This window comes from Labrus bergylta, chromosome 10, assembly GCF_963930695.1.
Source record: "Labrus bergylta chromosome 10, fLabBer1.1, whole genome shotgun sequence".
Classification (NCBI taxonomy): Eukaryota; Metazoa; Chordata; class Actinopteri; order Labriformes; family Labridae; genus Labrus; species Labrus bergylta.
The window spans coordinates 5,645,815-5,669,056 of NC_089204.1; the positions used below are offsets into that span (position 1 = coordinate 5,645,815).

Sequence of the window (23,242 nt, forward strand, 5' to 3'; positions counted from 1 at the left end):
TAGAGAGGCCGAGTCAGAGCAGGCAGCAGTTAAAGTAATCAACAGCAACGTGCTCCTGCATCTGAGCCATGCTGCTACAGCATTGTATCAAATACACACACAGAGAGAAAAGCACACACCAAGGAAACAAAGACTGGAAGAGGGGCGAAGGCTACCACAAACGTTTTCTGATTAAACAAATGTGTGAAACCATGCTGCCAGTCCACCACAATTATGATTCAGCATCTGTTCGTCTTAAGAATGTGATCAGCCGGCGCTGAGGGAGCGGCCGGACAGCCGACCTCTTGGGGATGAGCCGCAGATTGCTCCGAGGTGTCGGCACGCTGCCAAGCCCATTCTGTCCTGTCCTCTCAGATCTTATCAAGGGCAGTGATAACAAAAGATAACACTTCAGCTCTCGTGGCGGGGTGAGACACACAGCGGAGCGCCTGTGTGCTGGAACATGTGCGTTCTATGTTTGTAAATGTACTAAGTAACGCTAACTCTATTATCATTTAAAACCGGTCTGACGCGCCCGGGGGGGGGGAAAGGACATCTTTACGTGACCAATGCTGCTTCGGCATGTGGAAAGTTAATGCAGTTGTTACAAATGTATTTTCATGCGTAACCTTACATTTGCACTGCTATGCATGATGGTATATATTGCTTGGTTAGTGACTACACAACTGTGTGTGCTTTCAGACACATCCTCGAGTTTAATTCATTATAACTCAATGGTTAGAGCAATTTGTGTTTATTTACTGTGATTTTGAGAAGTAGGTTGTTGGATCGTTGTTGGAGACATGCCTGCTGATATGGACCCCCCCCCCCCCCCCCCCCCCTCTTCTGTTTGTCGCTGGCGTCAGCGTCTTAGAAGCCCAGGAGGCCTTGTCCCGGCAGCAGAAGCTAGCCGGAGCTCCCCCTACCTTCATCGAGGTGATCGGGTGCTACTACCACCCGACGTCCCTGACGCCTAGGCCCCACCATCGGACTGTGTCATCCCCACAACCACCACCGCCCTCATTCCTGCACGGCCTGCTCCGACCTCCACCTCCGCAGCAAAGAAGTGTGGAACAACAGGAGCGCGAGGAATACAAAGGAGGAATCCTTCCAGCATCTTATGCCATCATCCACCTATCCCATTTTTCTTTTGTAACATAACAACGAGTAAGGTCTTGTTACCTGTTCTTTGCAAAGCTTCTCGAGATACATTTTTTTAATGAATTGGGGCTATACAAATAATGATTGATTGATGATACAGATTCAGTTGTTCATAGAAATAATTTACAGAGAAATTAGTTGTAAAATTGTATTAAGTCAAATGACATGATGGACATGTTCAGATTTCTACCAAGTAATGAATCATTTGTTGATCTTTGCTGATATTTTTCTCTGTACCAAGAGGAGACTATTTATACAGCAGCTTTTCTCCGTGTTAATTCTGACTTTACTTGCCTGTGTGGACATCTTGTGTGCATGTGTCTCAGTGCAAAAGGCCAGTTAGCAGTTAATCAGCTCTCAGATCACATTCCCCCATCTGTCTTCCCTCCCTCCTTTTACCTCCTCCTCCTCCCTCCTCTGCACGTACCTGGTCAGCAGGCAGCAGTCGTGCAGCAGGGTTTCCTCCACATAGACGCCCTGCTCCTCCTGTGTGGTCACGATGTGGCCGTTGTGACGCCACCGCAGCTCCACCGAGCGGTCCAGGTAGGAGGCGGTGCACTGCAGGGGGAGACGGTCTCCACGAAACACCAGCTGTCTCTGGGAGGGGATGAGCTGGAAGAGGGGCAGCTCCAGAGGTCCATCTGAAGATGAGGAGAGAATAAAACAGGAAAGTCAGCTTGTAAAACCTTTTTCCTCCCCCTTCTGGAGAACAAGAGGTCATTTATTCATGTTTGAAAGACAAAACATTAAAGATAACATCAAGGATGCCGGAAAAAAAGACTCATGAATATATGTGAGTAAGATACAAGTGATCTATAATGTCTGTCTCTTTCAAGAGAAGCAAAAGAGCGCTTAATTAAGAAGTGACTCTTGTGAAGCATCTTTTCCAAACAGCAGAAGCAATCCATATATGTTTAGAGGAAAAGTAGCATTGTGAAGGTGAGGACAAGATAAGTAGACAAAAGTCCCCCTTTTGTGTAATAAACAACTGGTTATAAATATTGTTGAAAAATAGTCAAGGTTTCAATTTGTCTAATTATTAAAGCAAATCTATCTGTGTTCAGAAGACATCAACATGTCTTTTTTAATCTTAAACACTCTTTTTGGCAATCAAGGAGATGGTTCATAGATTTAGGTTTTTGATACACAGCTTCACCTTCATGGAAGCTCATAAATCGGCCCCACATTCTGTAGAAGTCAATGAGCTAATAGTTAAGACTAAACATTAATTTTTTACGTTGATGGGATTGCATGACATGTTTTTTCAACAGAGGGGACGTTTGCCATGAATGAAGCACCCTTTTTTCAGTGATTTTTACCAATCTAACTTTCTCTTCCTATTTGTTTTCAGTAGATAATAGGATGGGACCTCTTTGGATAACTTATTATATAACTTATTGAAACCGTATAGCAACAAATACTGACGGAAAAATCAAGCAGAACCCCTGGAAACAAGCTAGGTTAATGGGGCTGCAGGGAGCTACCACTTCTGATGCTCTATCCGGTTCAGAGCAAACAGATCTTTTGTACATAAAACTGCTTGAAATTTCTAATCTTTCCTTTTTTCAGTATTTGTTGGGCTTTTTTTAAATGGACTTAAACCAGAGACCATAGCGTTGAGGACTTTGCCTCTGTGTATGAGGTTCCTGCTCTATTACTTGAGCTTGACCTTTTTTATATCCTCATAAATGCCATTAATCCTGAAAAAGTCATGATATTTGGTCTCTAGTATCCATGATTAAGCTTCTTCCTTCCATGCATCCATCCATTCATTCATTTTCTTCCACTTATCCAGGGTCAGGTCATGGTGGCATCAGGCTAAGTAAGTCAACCCAAACATCCCTCTTCCAAGCAAGTCTTCCCAACCCCTCCTGGGGGATTCCCATAGGTTCCTAGGCCAGATGGGATATACAATCTCTCAAACTCTCAGTCTACCCCAGCATCTCCTCTACTGGATCCTTTTCGAAGTAGAGTAGTAGCGGCTCTACTCTGAGCTCCCTCCGGCTGTCTGAGCTCCTTACCCTCTCTCTAAGGCTGAGACCAGCCACCTTCCTCAGAAAACTCATTTTGGCCACTATCCGTGATCTTATTCTTTCAGTCACTACGCAAAGCTCATGATCATAGGTAAGGTTTTGTAAAGTAGATCGACTGGTAAGTTTGAAAGCGTTGCCTTCAGGCTCTGCTCCTTCTTCTCCATGGCGTCCAGTACGATGCCCAAATGACTGACAATGTCCCGCTAATCCGCCTGTCAATTGACCTTTCTCATTGGTGTTGAGAATGATATAAAGCCTACATAGAAATCAAATATATTGCAACACACATTGAATTAGCACCCAATTATTGCAACAGTAATAAATCAGGAAATAATAATTACTTCCAGAAAAAACATGAATTTTAAAAAGACTCGTATTAACGCTGCAATCACCACCACCAACACACCTTCATGCAGACAAACACACACGTGCCATTAAAATATTGCTAACACACAAACACACACATTCATATTTTGCCAAGGTCACACACCTCCCCCGCCGTGCCCACATGTTGTTACTGTTGCTGTGTGAGATGAACAGCAGCTGATAACGGCGAGCAGCCTTGAGCGCTCCTCTGGACTCTCCTTGACTCTTTACATGTTCACAATGGGGGCAGCAGTGATAGGATTACTCACCTAGCAGCCGCTCAGTCCTCCAGCCTTTTTTTCTCTCAGACAATAAGGCAACGATAAGGACGAGATTAGATGAGAGTGTTAACTCCAGTGCCAGGCTGGAGGAGGGCTTGATTCGTCCCGAAAATCCCTCCAGACCTGATTGATCTAATCAAACTGCAGATACAGGATATGGAAGATAATGTCACGCCTGTAATCATGATGAACCCTCGGAGATGTTTAAGTGTTGGCAAGCATGTACTGGGCATGCTCATTCCTTTTATTCTATCCAGGATTAGAGCGGTGTCTTGCCAGCATGCCGTTCCACTTTGGGAATTCCTTTTGGAGGGTTTATGTTCATACAAGACATTTCCTTGGACATGCTCCAAAGAGCAGCGTAAGCGAGCGCTTTGCCTCCGCTTGTATTCCAATCAGTTGTGGATGTTGCTGCTGACAGGCAATTCCATACATGGGTCATAAAGTCTTTTATTGCTGCACACATTGCTCTGAAGAAAACAAATAGAGGAAGGACCATGTCAAGCGGATGAATGTGTTCATGCCACAACTTTAAGCCCCTAGAAAAATGCTTAAAATAGAAAAAATGCAAAAAAGCTGAAAGTCCACATTAGAATATAAATGTATATAACATCCATACATGTAACGCAACCTTGTTTAGAGTGCTTATTTTACAGTTTTGACCATTTCAAGACAGTGGAGGCGTGGTCGACCACGCTTTGAAAAACTGATTGTCAAAAACGTGTATTTGACAATCAGTGTAACCCCCAATTCTTTTTTGCTCCGTCGGACGGCTCGCGCCCATTCACACTGGATCCGTTTCTGGGATGTCAGCGCAGCGGAGCGCACCCATGACACATCACAGGAGAACTACAAGATCCCGCGGGAATAAAGAGAAAAACATGCAAACAACATGTTGCTTTGTCTTTCTGAGGATGCATTGTTGTTAATTCGGTTCCTGTTTTGACGTCATGTTGATAAAGTGATGAAAAATACGATCGCGAGTCCGTATATTGTGTTTTGGCAAAAATAGACTCGCTGCGTATTTGAAACGGAGCAGGGCGTAGTGCCGGAGACCGACCGCAGCGCGCCCTGTGTGAACACAATGATAGACTAGAGTGGAAGCTAAGTACAACGTAGTGCGCGGCGCTGACAGACTGTATGTGTGAATTGGGGGTAATGCAGCTTTATATGTTTGAGTCATCCAAGTCAAAATAAGAGGAGAAAGCTCACTCCTTTATAAAAGTATGCGTTTCAATTTCCATGGAATGATGAGTTATAAAATGCTTTTTATGGTCGTCATATTTAGCATTTAGCACTATATAGCACCTATTTTCACCCAAGGTGACGAATGCAATGTTGAATGAAGGCCTTTCAGAAATAGGAATGAAAAGGCCTTGACATAAACTCCTATGGGTGGAATATAACCACTGATCACAATCAACGCCAAGGCCATCCTCAAGGCCAACAACTGTAGCTATGGATACCTAGCTTGCAGAAAATGCTTAGAGTGGATGTAAAAAGCTGCATACTGCATGATTTTATTCCAGAATTAGTAACACTCAAATATCTGAGCAAAACCATGTCCAATGCAAACCCTCCCCCCATCCCCAGCTGCTTATACAGTTCGGGGTTGCATGGGGCATTTCCTGGCTGTCATTGGGGGGAAAGGCAGGTAGACCTAGACTTTCAATGCAATTAATGGGGCTGACATATGGAGAAATAACACGTCACAGTCACACCTACAGGGCAATTCAGAGCCAAAGATTATTCCAACTAGCATGTATTTGGACTGTGGGAGGAAGCCAGAGCACCAATGCACATGGAGAACATGCAAACTCCAAACAACAGTCCAGCTGTGGCCTTGCAACCAGTGCACCATGCAGCCCTCAATCTAAACCCAATTTCAGAAAAAGTTTACAGGAACTTAATTTTACTGCAAGGATCTTTAAATTTATGTAGATTAGGCAATAGATCCCATTACTTTGTTGATCTTTGCCAGTTCATTCAAACCTTTTTTGCCATTAAAATGTCCAGTGTATTTAAACAGAAAAATTAATCTCTCAACATGAAAAGCCAGTTTTGACGATACATTGTTTATTACTTCATCTGACACCTACCCCAGCAGTGACGAGCAACAAAAATATATCTGTATGATACATTTCATGTTTTAAAAGTCTTATAGAGGCAAAACGTATAGTATTAATTCAATTATGTTTCATAATAACCTATGAACTCCTCGCATGAGCTTGAAATGATTTAGAACTAGATTCTTACGATGCTTACTTTCATGTAGCCCCCATGCCACATACTTGGATGGGTGTTTTTGATTGGGTTTCAAGTGGCTTCCACATTTTCCTTGAGCAGATAATAATAGCCAGCACCAATATTTCTGGCATCCAACTAAACAATCAGGAATATTAACTCATGCAGAGCTTTGCCCTCAATTTGTCACACAAGTTATTCAAAATCAAAAGATCTGCGCTTTCCAGAGAAACATTAAAAATGTGTCCCTAATATTGGATTTGTTTCTATGATGACATCTCTGTGTAATTACTCCAGCTGACCCTGTTAGTAGTGTCAACACTCTGTGATAGTCCTCAGAAACAGTCGCTGAGGCTTTGTTATCTCCAGCGGGTAACACACAGCATGGGAGCCATTGACTGTCGACTTGGCTGAGGCTAAAATTGTTGAAACAACGCTTTGAGCCAAGGATCAGAGTGTGGCCGCTTGCCTTCCCCTGTCAGATTCTGCCCAAGAAAAATGCAATTATTGGTTGTGTGTTCATAAGTGAGTGTAGGAGAAGAGAGGCATGGGCAGAGGGATAAATATATGTGTGTTTGTATGTTTTAATAAAGCAGAGTGTTTCAGTATGTAGAACAAATGATGATGCACCTTGAATATGAGAGATTTGTTCAAAGCAGCAAATTTCGGTCTCAGGCAAAATACATTTTTGAGAGATTTTACTGTCCCAGAGAATTTTCTAATGAAGAAAGTTCAAGGCATGGCTCTACCAACATGCACTGCTTCCAGGTCTGATGTGGCTGTTAACAGTGTAGTGCCTATAACAAGGGTGGAAGGAGTGGAGAGAAGGATCAAACACTGCAGGGGAGCAGGATGGCAGGCACAGCTAGCTATTCCCAATCAAGGTCAGCTGTAAAGGTTTTCCTGCCCAGTCTGTTTGGTGAATGCACACAGCTATTGGAGTGACAAGAAATGAGTAGAAGACAGCAGCTTGCAGGATGGAGGAGGCGAAGGAGCCAATTGTTGGCTTTAGAGCTGGAGAGATAAGACACGCATGAAGCCAAGAAGAGACGGGCAACAATCTGGCCAAAACTGACAACAAGGGTGTCACAGTTCAGGGTCCAAATACCCAATGAACATTGGTCACCCTCTGATGACTCGTCCTCACCAACACTATATTCCTCATAGGTGGGTGAAGGACAAGCATCATACAGTCACTCCTGGAATAAAATCATGAGAATTCTGCAATCTTGGTGATCATAAAAGTAAACCACACCCCTCTTAAATCATTGGCTTTCCTCACAATTAGCTTTCACAAAAACAACAAACATATTTATCACTATCAGAAGTTTTTTGCTCATGCCAATCATGATTATGTGAACATTTTCAGCTACTAATCGAAGCACTCTCTCCAGCACCAAACATATAGAGAGTAAACATGGAAGGGACTCTTGCAGTCACTGTGTCCTCACTCGATGAGTGCTTTCCCACATGCACAAAGCTCCTGAAATCTTCCAGAATTGTTTGGGCTGAGCTGACAATGTGAACACAACCAAACAAATTTCAGACTACGTTTCTCATGCATGTGTGAACAACTAACTCTGAAAAGATTTCAATGGCAGCCTGGCTGAAGGTTTCTATAGATTTGAAAATAGTTCTACTGTGGAAGTTTGAAGCAGGGCGGCTTTAGCAGATTGCTAGCTCATAATGCTAGCCATGCTAACGCTCTAACCCAGAGTGAGGCAACAGGAGCTCTGATTGGCCAGCTGTTTCTTTGATTGACTGAGACTGCTGAATTTTCAAATTCAAATTAATGAGATTGTTTTCTGAAAGGAATTTAAATGTCTTTAGTTAACTTTTCCATTCACACACTGCCAGACGACAGGCTCCTCAATCCCGTGCATCTGTTAGCTTTTAAAAGTTATTATTGTAGATGTCATGATTTGATCGATTTCTATCACCGAAGACAATCTTTATGAAAACGATGAAGGGTATGGATATAAGGATATAAGTGATGGATGAGTCTCTGCTTGAGGGTTTATTCCCTTAACAGTAAAAGGTTCAACTTTTCATTTAGATTTTGATCCATAAAAAAATTGTCTTTGAAACCAAAACGAGCAGACATCCTCACCCTCTCTTCTGATTCCTCTGTGTCTCCTGTGTTCATTATCTCTTTCTCAAAGGATCTGATGTTAAAAGATGTGTGACTGAACTTCAAAGACCCACATGACAGACTATGTTGAGATATATTTTGTGATATTTTTTTATCATTAAATTATTAGAGGCACACCGCAGGCATGGTAGACATGGGCTTGCACATGAAATTTAATTTAATGACACGATGCCCATAAAGGGTTATTGCACTTCTATGTCATCATGCAATAAATACTGCTATAGAACGCAGGGGCTTTTCATGCGGTGCAAAATGCGCACAGACTTGATATATTTGTGCTGCGGCTCTCATCCCAGCAGTGTTAAAGAAGCAGAGGGCTAGATGAGCCAAACAGACGCCTGTCCTGACCTCAGCACAGGAAGCACCTGATCCTAGCAGGAAGCTGCATGTGCTGCTCCGTTCCCCCTCATTTGCAGGCGGTACCCGACCTGTATCAGCATAAGGACAAGGGCTCATTGCTGGAATGTATGGTGCAGACATCTGCTAGCCATCACAGTGGAGCCGCTGCAGAGAGAAACAGATGCATCTTCTGTGACAAGTCTTCATAAAAACAAGGAGGGGAGAAATCTCAGCGGAGAAACATTAAAAAAAAAAAATACTGATGGTATGAGAGTGTGGAAGAGGGATATTTTCATCCTGGCTCATCATTTTTCTTGATAACAAGAAGCTAGCATCAGGTGCAGAGAAGTTTCCCATCCGCATGGCCTTAACAAGGTCCTGGCCGGTGAACACGGCTGTATGACGCTGCCTAACAAAGTGAAGCCATATGAAAACAACAACCATCAAATAACATTAACCAGTGTGCCTGTTAGAGCCCCATGTTGCATCCAATTGAAAATTGCAAACTGAATAAATAAAGTATTGTAAGGTGGAGTTGTGTTGTGGAGAGGCAGACGGTTCCAAGCATGGCGAGAGCAGAGAGCCCAGGATGTTATCATCGTAATCCCATAATGGAGGCTTCAGGGCCGGGAAGGAGCAGCTCCTCGGCCTGCCACTGGATACCACTCATGGCTCTTTGTCTGAGCACTGCACAGAATTATCCTGTAATTGCTTAGGATTGTTCTGTGTGAATGAAAAACACATACAATTAGGATTAAACAGAATAACTCCAGAGTGTCTGTGCTGCAGACGTCTCAGGACTCTGTGTGTGTGTGTGTGTGTGTGTGTGTGTGTGTGTGTGTGTGTGTGTGTGTGTGTGTGTGTGTGTGTGTGTGTGTGTGTGTGTGTGTGTGTGTGTGTGTGTGTGTGCACAAACACAAACTGTACTGGCTGCAGACTGGGACACATTTGTCCTCATTAGACGCCGTCACATCATGCATACAGTGCATCTCATATAATGTCTCTGCACCTCACACACCCCCCACCCCCCAAAAACACACACACACACACACACATACACAAACCCCACATACCCCTCTACTAACCAATGATTTTCTCATTCCAGAGCAATATCCCCAGCGTGAACCAGATGTAAGGAGAAGAGGAGGATGATTCTATCACATATGAGATACAATTCCCCTGTGGACCGCAGCACAGAGCGGAGAGATAGAGCAACCGAGGGGAGACGGGAGGGGAGGCAGGGGGAGATTGCCTGTCTGTAACCGGTCTCTTGGAAAAAAAAAAAAAAAGAAAGAAAGTACTTTTGGATTTGTCTTTACTACATTCGGTCAGGGAAAGTGGCTACTTTGTACTGCTTAAAAACTCCTTTTGATGCACTCTGCCAAGAGTCACTGCGCTGCAACAGTCTTATATTCATGTGTTAGTCTTTAGTCTCAGTCAGTCATACAAGCTGGTTTTAAAAACAGTATGTTCAAAAGGATGGGTGATCTCAATATGGGGTCATGTAGAAAATATTAATAATAAAGTGGCAACACTTAACTCAACAGCCAATCACGCAGCAGACACAAAAGCAGACCAAACAGCAACATTGTCCAACTACTATTTTAGCATTTGAAGTCAAATCATTTTAATTGTTCGATCCCTGAGTTGGAATGTTTTGGGGAGAAGGAGACCTCTGCAGGTAATTGATTTACAGTAATAAAATCCCAACCTGAAAACTGAGCAAGCATCACTTCCTGCAGCTCAGCTAGAAGCCCCGCCTGAAGTCGTCTCTACCAAATAGATTCAGAGAAACCTTGACTTGTGACAGGATACTTATCTTTATTTCTTAGTTTTAATCAACAGATCTGCTTGATTTGAAGGGGAGCAGACCTATAGAATAATTTGTCTCACAGTAAAAACCTTGTAACTGTGAACTGTAAAGAGGCTAACCTCATTAGCAGCAGTTTGGCTTTCAGATAGTTTGAATGTCAGTGTCACATTGGTTTCCAATGTGAAAATGCTTTATTACTGATTATTCATCTGTGTCAATATTAAAGGAGCAATATATAACATACTGGCTGCTGCATTGTTGTCAGAGAAGCCAGCACTTCAACATAGCATGTTTCCTTAATGTCTGATGATATAGCAGTGTTTCCCCTAGGTTTACAGTGTTGGGGGGGTGGGGACAAGCCAACATGCCGACACAAACACTTGTGTCTTGGTGTTCATGCGTTACTTTTAATGACAGCTGTCCTTTTCTATCAGAAAGGTATCCTTAAATGACTTCTTTCACTGATTTCCGACTATATCCATTATCCTATCTCTACAATAAAGGCACAAAAAGCCCAAAAATATATCTTAAAAAGAAAATATATATATATATATATATATTTTTTTTTTAACTTAACCTCCAGGGGGGGCCGCCCCCCAATATAATGGTAGGGGAAACACTGTATAGTGAAGTAGTAAGGTATACTATCATTTCATTCAGTAGATATATTACTGATTGGACCTTTATCGTGTTAATGCATGTGATTGATTTAGAGACCTTAACGCATTTATAATTCTTTGCAAATGTTTTGTTTAACTGGTTCATACATACATTTGAAGTGAGGGTCATTCACCTTAATTATCCTTAAAAACATCAGATTAAGATAACAAAACGTGATGCAGACTCACAGCGGATACAGAGATACCTGCTTAGAGGACATTGACCTATGGAGTCATTACCGACTGAAGTTGTGAAGCATGTCTCCTCTCCATGATACATTATCATAAACTCCAATTACACATCTCCAGATAGAGTCATTAACAGCATGAGGAGACGTAGCTCATGCATTATAGTAGGATGAGCTGACTTCAATACTGTCACCTGAGAAGAGAGTGAATTTTCTATACCAGATGGAAAAAGAGGCTCCTTCTGTTGCTCTCAGTAAACTGTTCATTGTCTTTAATTCTCAGGTCATAGTAATGGTCAACTTAACGCATGCTCATGTGCTCAAGATGGCATGTGTGGCAACATCTGGATAAAATTGATTCAAGGCGCAAACGTAGTGTCCCTGCTGCATGCTAATGCTGCATAATAAGCGCCGCTGTATGCATAGCGGTGAGCATGATGAGCTGGATTGGTTAAAGTTATTTTGGCTGGGCAGCAGGGACGGATCCAGGGGGACACATCGGTGGCCTGGGTCCAAATAGAAATTGTGATTGGCCACCCTAGTTGTCAACAATTTTTTTTAGAAAAAAACAACAACAATTCAGGCTGTTGCAACAAGCTGTGAGTATCTTTCTTTGCATTTTAATGTGAAATATTTCCAGGATTTTACATTAAAAAGAGTATTTAGGAACTGTGATTAGTCTCTAATAGGATTCATCACCAAAAAAAACAGTTGTGTGATAAACGACTTTAATTCATGATACGAAACTATACTTAAGTCTGCTGAACCATCTGGTGTATCCAGGCTTTAGTCATTAACAGGACAGTCCTCAAACTGGCAACCTTATTAAATCCAACCCGAAAGACAGATATGAAAATGGATCACTTCAGAAAAAATTAGAACAATCATATTTTGTAACTTAGCCCAGCCTCAAGTCGAGTATCTATTCTATGTACCAACAGTGTTGGGACTAACGCTACTACTATTTGGTAACTAGTAACGAATTAGTTACTTTCCATATTTGAATAACGCTGTTACATTTACTGACGTTTAAAAGCACTTGTTACTTTATGTGAAACAGCCGACAACAGACAGGCGAGATGACACTAACGTTGTGCGTAGTAAACAAACACAGACAGGGGTTCATTCAGCGGTCAACTTTCTATCTCTGAAAAAACAATACTATTTTTCCCTTCTCGAGTTAAACCACAAGAATAACGCAGTAAGTTGGAGTTTGTGTGCCGGAAGGAAAACTTTATCTCGCAAGAAAGAAGCACCGAGCTACACAATAACACACTGCTACTAAACTATAGCTGTCTGAGAGCCTCATGCTGCAAACACCGGAGACCCAGGTGCAGCTAATGCTCCGTACAAACAGCCGGCTTGATTTAAAACACCCGCCTGCTCCACAATCTGTAAGCCAGACTAAAGACTGATACACAGGTATGATGACGGCGACAACTATAATATCAACTGTTGAGTCTGTTGACTTAAGAGATCTAATCAGTAAAATACTTACACCTTGTCACAGCACCGTTGTGCCACAGCATCACACAATAATGTGAACTCTAATATGAGGCAAATGATTGAGGCGAAACAAGTAATGCTGGTAACTTTCCCAAGTAAATAGTTACTTTTATAAAGCAGTAACTCTGTTAGTAACTCAGTTAGTTTTTGATAGAAGTAACTGTAACTAGTAAATCATTTTCAGGTGCCCCACCCTGCCAATAACTCAATTAGTATTCCACAAGTCTTCATAAAAGGTTTCCACTATGCATTTCTTTCTCCGAATATTCTGTCTTTCCTCTCCTGCTCGGCTGCTGCTGGTCAGGAAAAGCAAACACCTTCCTGTGCACTTTTTATATAAAGGACCCCCCATTACTTTAAAGTGTAATTATAGAGAAGGTTTTGCTGAGCACACCCGATCTTTACCACCAACTGCCTGATGCACACTCAGGCTTCGCATACCTGGAAACTCTCCAGTTAAACTAAACGCAGCTACAACTGAGCCACTTATAAAGACTGCCAGCTAATGTGATGTACGCTTTATTGAAAAATCTCTGACTTCATTTTGAAAGGCAGAAAAGAGAACAGCCAATTGATTTTTTTAAGTTGATCTGTGGACTTGAACCAGAAAACATCTGCAGCATAAACTCCTTCCTGTGTCTTTAAAGTCGCTGCTGCCCAAAACAGGGCTGCCACATAATGGGGCCGAGACGGCGCTAAGACTGCTTTATGAGACAGTTTTTGCCTGGGGCTTTCTCTCTGGCAATTTAGCACTAAATCATCGTCTAATATTAGGCTTGCCATACAGTTCACTGCAGGTAGAGAGATAACAGTGGAGAGGGGAACCTATTATCACAATACATCTACTTAATCATGTTCTCATTGTGCTAACCACTTGAAATTACAATGCTGGAGAAATTAAGCTGTGTCTTGCAGATGAGAAGTCTCTGGAGGCATTCCCTTATCTCATAGATGTGTTTTTTTGTCAGAGCTCTGAAAAATGTTCATATCAAGAAGCCATTATCTCTGGCTTTAAGGCTTGAAACACAGCTACCAGCCGTCTTTAAACGAGATCGAATAGAAGTGATTTCATTGCTTTTCTTGTTTCTGGAACTGTGTGGATTCTTCACCAAACTTATTTTCTCTAAAGATAGTAGACATGTGACCCATGCATTGAGCCACAGGCCAGTTTATTAAAGGTAAATATTACATGAGGGTTGCCAGTACCCCAATCATGATTAACCCCATATTTTGAGCTTTCTCGAACCCTCCATTAAAGGTCCAATATTTAATACGTCTACTGAATGAAATGATAAAGTGACCTCACTATATGATCAGACATTAAGGAAACATGCTATGTTGAAGTGCTGGCTTCTCTGACAACAATGCAGCAGCCAGTATGTCCTCCTTCTAACTTTAGATTCTGGTCCTGAATGCTCTGGATTTGTTTGGACCAGAGAAGATAGACAGTTTTAAGGCACCCCCAACACGGCCGTTTTGGACGCCCCTCGATTTGCCAGATATGAGAGCAGTTATCAGGTCAAACCAACAGGTGTTGCAGCGATGGAAGCGGGCAAGAGAACTGGTTCAGATAGAAGTGATTGTACCCGACCTAAAAAGCCTCTGCATGTTTCTAATAAGCTCCACGAGCAGAAACGTGCTCAAACTAGGATCAATATTGGAGATGATTTTGAAAAATGGAGAGAGGTTAGAACACAGAAAGGTTTACAGACCGATGCAGAGCTGGATAAACACTGAAGCTTCAGTGTCCACCACATGGCAACCTGTGTGATTCTGTTTTTCATTCTTTTTTTTCATTCTCAACAAACAACATTAAGTCACTCTAACATATTTTAAAGTACCAGAAAATAAGATGCCAAACAGAATCAAACAACCTGGGTTTAGATTGCAAATGTCATGATTCACTCTGCATCCTCTCATCCTTTTTAAAATTAGTTTGTTATCACATCACTTATGACAGCAGGCTCATATATTTTCAACTGATGCATGTGCAAAAATTAAAGTAACTCATCAGGCACAACAGTGAAATGCTGGGGAGAGAGAGAGAGTGTGTGTGAGAGAGAGAGAGAGAGAGCAGATTTCAGAACTCAGAGACCTGCTGGTTTTCATTCTGTCCCTTTTCTCAAGGACTAGATTACACCTGGGACGCCAGGTGGAGTCAATTTATTAGCTAATTAACAAAAGTGCTAATTATGAGGAGCATTATTTGGGGAGTATGAATGGATGTCACTTTTCTTGCTACAATATTCTGTCTGCATCAGGATATGACTAATATCTCTCTAAAAGGAAAACTACAGTAATCATTGTTTTGTACTTGGTATGAAAAGAAAACATTTTCACTTCTATGTAATTATTCAGATTTATTAGAGAGTGTTAGTGACATGAAAGGATAGGTCTACCTGCTGGAAGCATCTCTGTGTGTCAAACGCTCATCATTAGAGCTTTGTTGCTTTACTCAATGACTGCAATGACTTAGGGCGCACTCACAGTAGACAAAGTTGTCCAGTACTGTGCTGAAGTACAATTGTCCCCACTCCCATTGTCCCCCCCCCTCCCCATTCCCCCGCTGGCCTGCACTCACACTGCTCCAGGACTAACCGGGCCTGAGCACGATTACCTCTTGTTCATAACGTTGTAGTACAACACAAGCACCGCTAAACGTGATCATGAAGCATGCTGAGTTTACAAGACAGGCGGACTCGAAACAACACAGAGAACATGAACGCTACTTTACTGACTTTGTATCTTATTTTGAGTCATTTTAATCAGATACAGACAGAACACTCTGGGAATTCTCGATAATGAAGACTGTCCACGTTGTCTACCTGTGCTTGTGCTCGTACATGAACTGTACCCTGCCGAAGCACAACTCTTCCAAGCATGCCAGAGCCAAGGAAGTGTACCGAGCTAGGGCAGGGATCTGAGCAATCACACTGGTCAAACCAACTGGACTTTAGGGGTGAAGTGTGTTTAGGAACAGTACGAATTGCCTAGCTTGACTGCGCCCTTACTCTGCTGTTATTGATACCTGGCTCATGTGCAAGCCATGTAAGGCAATGAAACACACTGAAATGCAGAAATCTTAACTATTGTGGCTTCATGTTTATTTATACATTTTGTACACAAAGAAAATCATACCACTTAACCTGCTTTGTTTATGGATGTAAGGTCACTTTTTTAAATTCCCTGGGCCTAACCCTTGAATTTTTTCTTATAATAACATTAATATAAAGGGTTAAAAAATATCACAGACCCACTTTTCTTTTTTTAAAGCCAAACATAATATTGTAGGTCCTTACCACATCTGAGCTGCTGTTCACGTAGGTTACGAAACTCCAGTCCATGAAGGTGGGTGGGGAACATGCACGCCGTGTCGTTGCTGATCCTCACAGAATTGCTCCGAGCCCAGAGGAGAAGCCACTTAAGCTGACAGTCACAGAACAGAGTCTCAGTGCTGAAGTGCCTGATTGGAAAACCAGTGAACGGTTAAAACCTTTGTGCTTAAGGATATCACTGAGAGTTAAGCAGCCAGTCTTTAACTTCATTCACCCAGAAGACATCTGACATGTCAGAACAAAAACATCAAGGGCCAAGACAATTAAGAAGTTTATCATTCAAATCTAGTGTGCCAGTTATTTGGCAAATATTTTAAACACGTGCTGGGTTTTTTGCTCAGCCTGGGTGATACAGAGGCTCTGAGCTTTTCCAGCTTCAACAAAGTAAATATCTGCAATGAGTCAGCCTACAGCTCATCAGCTTGGCCTTCAAAATTACTCTAGACAAAAAGGTATTTCAGCAATGACTTTTAACCACACAATGTACATGACATGTTAGTGTGTTTGCCTTACAGCACTCTGAGAGCCACGAGGTGTGTGAAGAGTCCCACAGTCAGAGTGGAGAAGATGTTTCCAGATAAATTCCTGTTTTGTAAAATAAAAATAAAAAACAGGTCAACCTTAAACTTTGTAAAGTCACACAGCTGTGGCATGCTATATCCATATTAAAGACCATGCATTACAAACAATGCAAATCGAGGACAAAGCAGTGTGATGCATGGCTTCAATGGGGGTAACTCACAATTTGGAGAGGTTGACCAGATCAAGAAACATTTCAGGGGAGAGGCAGCCGATCCTGTTGTTGGAGAGGTCCCTGTAAGGACAGAAAAAAGGGAACAAGAGAAGAACATTCATCACTATGTATAGTTATAACATCTGATATTTTAGTGAGAAAAAGAGGCCAAATTTTAAAAAGGATTCATCTGTAGACTTGCATGTGACTGTGTTCGTGTCTGCTTTAATGCATGCTTTTCTTCTAAACCTAAAAAGTCATCACAGATGTGTTAATAACCACAATCATGTTCATTCATCTATTCAACACCCTGAAATATCTGTCCTGACCTTTATTTTAACCTTTTCCTCAGCATGTAACCATAGCTGGCACACACACACACACACACACACACACACAAACATAAACACACATGTAAATGCAGTGGGCTTCTGTATGTGAGCGTCTGAGCACTGTCGCGTCCGTGGCTCTGTGCCCTCGCTCTCTGTAATTAAAGAGCTGCTTTACTGGAGCAGCTGTGGGAAAATAAGCAGAGCACTCGAGTAATCACCAGTTGGGGAGCACTTAAATTAGCACTCTGCTGCTCCCTGAGCTTGGCGCACACGTGCCCCAAATCAGCACGGTTAACTCACCGCCTGCTTCCCTGCCAACACAGAACCCACTAACTATCAGGCTGCAGTCATGTCACTCACTCTGCAGCCTGAATGTAGAAAAACAGCAGGGTCGAGGAGAAGAGGTCACAAAAGCAAAGAAAAATAAAACTTTTTTTTTTTTTTTTTGGAATGGTAGATGTTGCTTTTTGAATGTTTAAATGTCAAATAAGTGTTAAAGATCATTTTAAAGGTTGTCCTTTTACTGCATGCGGTAGCCATGGAGATGAACCGCCTTTTGTAAATATTCAACTCCCTAACAATTTGTAAAAGAAGAACCAGCCCACCATCACATCTATCACAAGGTGAGAACAGAAAAGAGAGCAGAACAAAAAACAAACCATTTCCTAATTCAATACATTTAGAAAGGTTTGCCCTTACAGACAGACTTCGTTTAGTTTAGTTTAAAATGATCTGTAATGAAAGAAAGCCTGAAGGCTTCTTTAGCTCAGCCCTCTCCACTCTATCTGAAGAGGAAGGTAAATATATAACTGATCCTGGGAAATGACCAGAAATCCCCCCCCGAGGATGTGGGAACCATTGAAACCAGACTTTTGACCTGCTGCATTTTTCATGTAAACTTTTTTTTGAATTAGTATTGAAAAAAAATTCAAGCAATCCTAAGCTACAGGCTAAATATGATCATATCCTTTTTTTGTGTAGTAGTTGTATTATTTCATCATTGTCCCTCAGCTTCTTAAATATGGGTGTGTAACTTATGTCAGGTAGGTAAAAGAGGGTGCAAGGTCAACGCCCCACCATTCCCCAGTGGGAGGACAGACCTTAACTTAAGATTTTTGGAATAAAAATTGGTTAAGATGTGTATGAACATTTTAAAAGAACACGGTAAATATTATGTAGAAAGTGAGTAAAATGTTTCAGCTACAATTTCAATATAGATTACAAAATGTTCTAGGTGTCGAAAATTACTGATTGATCTCTTGTTTCTAGTCTAAAACTTCGCCCTGGGCTTCCATTGACACTTGGTATAAGGGCTCATAAGGGCAATCCTGCTTAAGCACGGTATGGGACAACTTTGCCTAGTGTGAGTGCGCCCTAAGTTGCAAAATTGCAACTTAACTTAAGAGTTAGAGAGCTAGACTCTATGACCTTTCTGATTCTGTCGACAATCAAATGGTTATATTCGGTAATGGTGGAATAGGAATGTAAGGTGTGTCTAAAATGTCATTAAGAAGTGGATGAAGAATAACTCATCAGATTTACACATTGAAACAATTTGCAAACCTGTAAAACAGCAGTCTGACATAAGCTTTAGAAGTTCCCACCTTTATTATGCAGACTCAAAAAGAGTTAAGATTTGAAAAACTGAGATTGTTGCATCAGTTTATGTACTTAATGGCTTACCCAAATGTGAAACAGGATTAAAACACGGACATGTTCGCTAATTTGTAACATCTGAATTTAGAAAGTTGGGAAATGTGAGGAGCTTGCTTTGGCAAAGGTTAAACAGTCTTGCTTTCACACACTGCCTGGCAGAAGATCAGTTGCTCTAAACCCTGAGTGCAGAAAGTGTATGACATATAGTTTCCTTTTCCTCAACACCTCCCACTGATGTGCCCTCTGGCAAACATGAAAACCCCCCAAATCCTACGGAGTGTGGTCAATGTGGCTGCTCGCACTCGTGTCTTTATTAATGTCACTTGAAAAAAGCCTTCCATCATCACCGCCTGCACCATGGCAGTTTAGACAAGACAAGTAATCGTTTCTGCACTTTTGCCTCAGTTAAACGTTTCAGCCCTCTCTTCTCTCATTACTGAGACACTCCCTCCCGATGTATCCAAAACCAGACCACTTGTCCCCATTTTCCCCCAGAGAAGGCTATTATAAGGCTTCATCATACTCACAGTCTCCTCAGAGCCAGCAGACCACGGAAGGCCCCGGGCTCCACTGTACTTATCAAATTATTCCTCAGGTCTCTGGAGAAGAAAGAGAGAGAGAGAGAGAGAGAGTTAGGATAGAACGTTCTCTTATCTACTGTATATATATCCAACCATCCATCCATGTATCTATCATCTATCCATCCATCCATCCATCCATCCATATAGTTATCCATCTATTTATCTATCCATCTACCCATTCATCCATTTATCATCCATGTATCTTTCCATCCATTTATCCATCCATCCACCCATCTATCAATCTATCCATCTACATGTAGTGGTGTTTAGGCATTCATTTCGACATGACCAAACTTGATATAAAACAATTCATTTGGATCTTTCATGAGCATCTTTATAATGTTTACACAGAGTGCAGTTCAGAGTATTGATCATCTAGTAAGGCTGGGCGATATATCGATATATTTTCAAACAAGATATAAATGGTAACTGGACTTAATATTTATTTTGTATATTTCTTTTCTGGTCTTTTGACTACTCAGTGTTTTTTTTTTTCACTGCAGGTCACACCTACACATTCACACACTGATGGTAGAGGCTGCTACGTTTCGCTGACGAAGCAGCAGGAGCAATTTGGTGTTAAGTGTCTTGCCCAAGGACACATCTGACATGTTGCCGCAGGAGCTGGGGATTGAACCCTCAACCTTCTGATGAAGAGATGACCAACTATATCAACTTAGCCACAAACATCGTAAATTTTGATATAGTTTATGTTGCATTAAAAAAAACATTATATGCGTCTGCCAGTTCACCTATTTCTCAATTCACTCTGTTCCTCCTCTCTCCCTCTCTGAGCCAAACTCAAAAAACCAAAAAAATAACAAAACACACAACTGTGTTTATTTTGTCGAGGTATGAACTCTTGACTTCAGGGTACAGAGAGACCAGGAGGAGGACTTAAAGAGGCGTCACATCCTTTGTACCAGGCAGCATTCAGCTGCTTAATAAGCTCTGATCATACAGCATTAACTTGGTTATCTCACTTTATTTAACTTGCTCTGAAATCCCTCTTTCAATCATGTGATGTGTATCATGTGTTTGTATGTGCTGTCCTGTATGTTTGTTTGTATTGTGGTTTTATGCTCTTGGTGAAAGACAAAATCCCCTAGAGGCAATAAAGGTTTCATTCATTTAACTTTATCATAAATGTCTAATTGTGAAATAACGAGGATATGTTGTAATGAGTCATCTTGCACCTGTAAGCTGGACAGCAGACCATTTCCTGCTTGCTTACAGTTAGACCGAGACCACATCCAGCCAAGAGGCAAATACACACATGTTGTGGCTTCACCCAGACACTCCTTGTCCGGCCCCTTCCCCCAACCCAAACCCTCCAACGCTACTAAAAATGAATCTCAGAAAAAATCTCCTCTGTAGGGTTTTCTGTGTGGAGCCAAAGAAAACTTCCTGAAATTGTGTCCCTGGTTTCCGTGAACCCTGGACTGTTTGTCCAGTGTGATGAGCATGAGAAAAAGGGTTGAACCTTTTTTCAGATGGGAGCTTAAACACTGAGCTGGCAAGTCAACTGCCAGACAAGTCAGTCAAATTAATCAGATCCTTGGGAATACATGTAGCCTATCACAGCCACTTATGTCCCAAAGTGAAAATGAAAGTAATCCCAGAACTCTCTTCATCTTAAACTTTGGACAGTGTGTTAACAAACTGTTCCCCTTTTCCTCAACAACAGAATAAAAACCTCACCACACTACAATCAGCACAGGAGGAAAGACTTGTAATAGTCCAACTGTGATGCAGATTTCCATTTCCAGAGATAAGAGGCGTGGTTGGCTTGGTCAACACTACTCGATAGATGAAGTGTATGAAAGGCTCTACTGTGGTTGTTTTACTGAAGCTGATTGTGATTTGGTGAGCTTGAAGCATTAGTTACACGTACAGAAAACGAGTGTAGTAACAGAAGAATGTCTCCAATCCGAGGCAAATATTCTGATTCTTTTCTTAATTGTTCACTTCATGGTTATGACATACTTTGACCTATTTGGACTCCACAGCAGCTCTTCAGCCGTAACAGAAGTCAAGTGGTAAAAAGGCATCTGTAGTTTGAGAGTGTGAGTGTTAGGTGGTGGGGTGGGGGAAAAAATAGATTTATGTAAAAATCGAGATTCTTATCTCCCAAAAATCTTCTTTTTTTTTGGCTAAGCAGTCACTCCCTGCTAAGTGCTAAGGCTAGCTCTTTAACTCAGTAGAATGCCAGATCGAGCAGCAAGAAATTCAGCCAGTCTCACAGATGACTGGAGTAGATCCTGGAGTATGTACTAATTTAAAAACAGACTCAATCCATCTTTTTTTCTACAGACAGAGTTTACAATTGGTCTAAGTGAGGATCCAGACCAACTCCACTCAAAGTGTTTCTGACTGTGCAAACTCACTGCACTTATGCAAGATGTCTAGAGGTGCACCGTCCAGCACCCCCCACAAGGTTCATACTCTAAATAATAAATCACTGATTTCTTTAAATGCATAATTTTGAAATAATGAGGGTTAAAAGCTGTTGATAAGAAGAGGCTCTGGCAGAGGCTGGCATGGGTCTCTTTTTATATTGCTTTTCTACAACCTTATGTCAAATTCATCTTTGCAAAGAAAACAGCGGTATTCTGTTTTGTTAAAGATATAGTATGTAAAATTGTATGTCAAAGTTTGCATTCAAATATCTAAATTAATAAAAAAAATGGACTTAGCCTATATTATTTTTTTTTTTTGTTGAGAACTTAAATTACCTCAAATATGTCCAAGTTATCAAAGCCAGAGAAATCCGTAATTTTATAGTTGTAACGAGACGTGTCCTCGTGGCAGCCGCCATGATGGGGCGGCCATATGACAGACACAAAATATTTATCGTTGCCGTGGAAACACAGGATGCTACGTCAAAGACCGCTGCATAAGGAAGCGAGAGCTTCTTCTGAAAGTTGCCGTACAATGAGCTGCTGTGATAAAAACGTCATGTAAATTATACTCTGATACATGAACATATCCTCTTCTTCAGGTCTGTTTCACCAGGGGGGAGGAAGGGAGTAGCAAAGAGAGCTCCCATGATTCCCTGCTAGCCTTGACGTCATCTTTTGCTATTGTTTTGATTGAGAGCCCTCTGGCGGCGGATTTTACAAACTTTGCGTTTAATAAAAGTTAAGACAAAAAGACTCCTCAGTTCAATACATCGCTGAGGGGTGCAACTATGTGTCTTCAATTTTTTCAGTGTCTAAACTGTCAGATGCCGTTCCAATGCGGAAGTGCACACACCTTAGCAATTTCCACACAGTCCCTGCATGCTGTGTTCTATCAGCGCCAACAGAACATGCCACCTCTCTCTGTTTCTGTCACATTGAGAATTTCTAATGAGACTTTCAGTATTCATCCTGCAGGATTGGTCATTCACACAGCAAAGTGTAGTCTGCTTTAGAGAGAGCACTGAAGGTTGCCTTCCTGACAGGCTAACCTCCAAGCCAGGTCAGCTAACGGCTAGCTCTCATCTCCGCTGTCATCCAAAGTCGTCTTTGATCATGTACAATATGCTACAAAAGAGCGGGTGGAGGGTGGTGGTCAAAAGGTCATCATTTTAGCCTGCAGCACCTCCTTTTTATCGTCTCACAGCTCACTGCTCTACCATGCATGGATCTGCTGAATGTTCACTTTCCACCTTATCGGCTGAATGCCTTACCCAGGGGCAGAGGTCAGAGCTTAGGGAGTCAAGCTACAGGGAATGAACGACTGTACAAAGAGAAGGTCAAGGAATCCTGGAATAATATACATAAAATAGCCGAAGTGGAATAAGTCTCAAAGGGACTGTAAGGACCCGCAAGCCTTAAAAAATAAACAAAACATTCAAATTTAGATATTAAAAGCTGAACAAGAGGATTCATACAATTTAG

The 23,242-nt window shown here is 41.7% G+C and overlaps 1 protein-coding gene across 1 annotated transcript in view; it reads right to left on the bottom strand.

The window, feature by feature from the left end:
• Positions 1 to 23,242, bottom strand: part of LOC109997490 (adhesion G protein-coupled receptor A3) — a 197,850-nt gene that overhangs the window by 140,885 nt on the left and 33,723 nt on the right. Inside the window, exons 3-7 of the mRNA XM_065959473.1 lie at positions 19,305 to 19,376; positions 16,799 to 16,870; positions 16,570 to 16,641; positions 16,021 to 16,184; positions 1,568 to 1,781 (exon numbers count right to left, since the gene is read on the bottom strand). Coding sequence (XP_065815545.1) covers positions 1,568 to 1,781; positions 16,021 to 16,184; positions 16,570 to 16,641; positions 16,799 to 16,870; positions 19,305 to 19,376 — 594 coding nt within the window. The remainder of the gene's footprint in view (positions 1 to 1,567; positions 1,782 to 16,020; positions 16,185 to 16,569; positions 16,642 to 16,798; positions 16,871 to 19,304; positions 19,377 to 23,242) is intronic.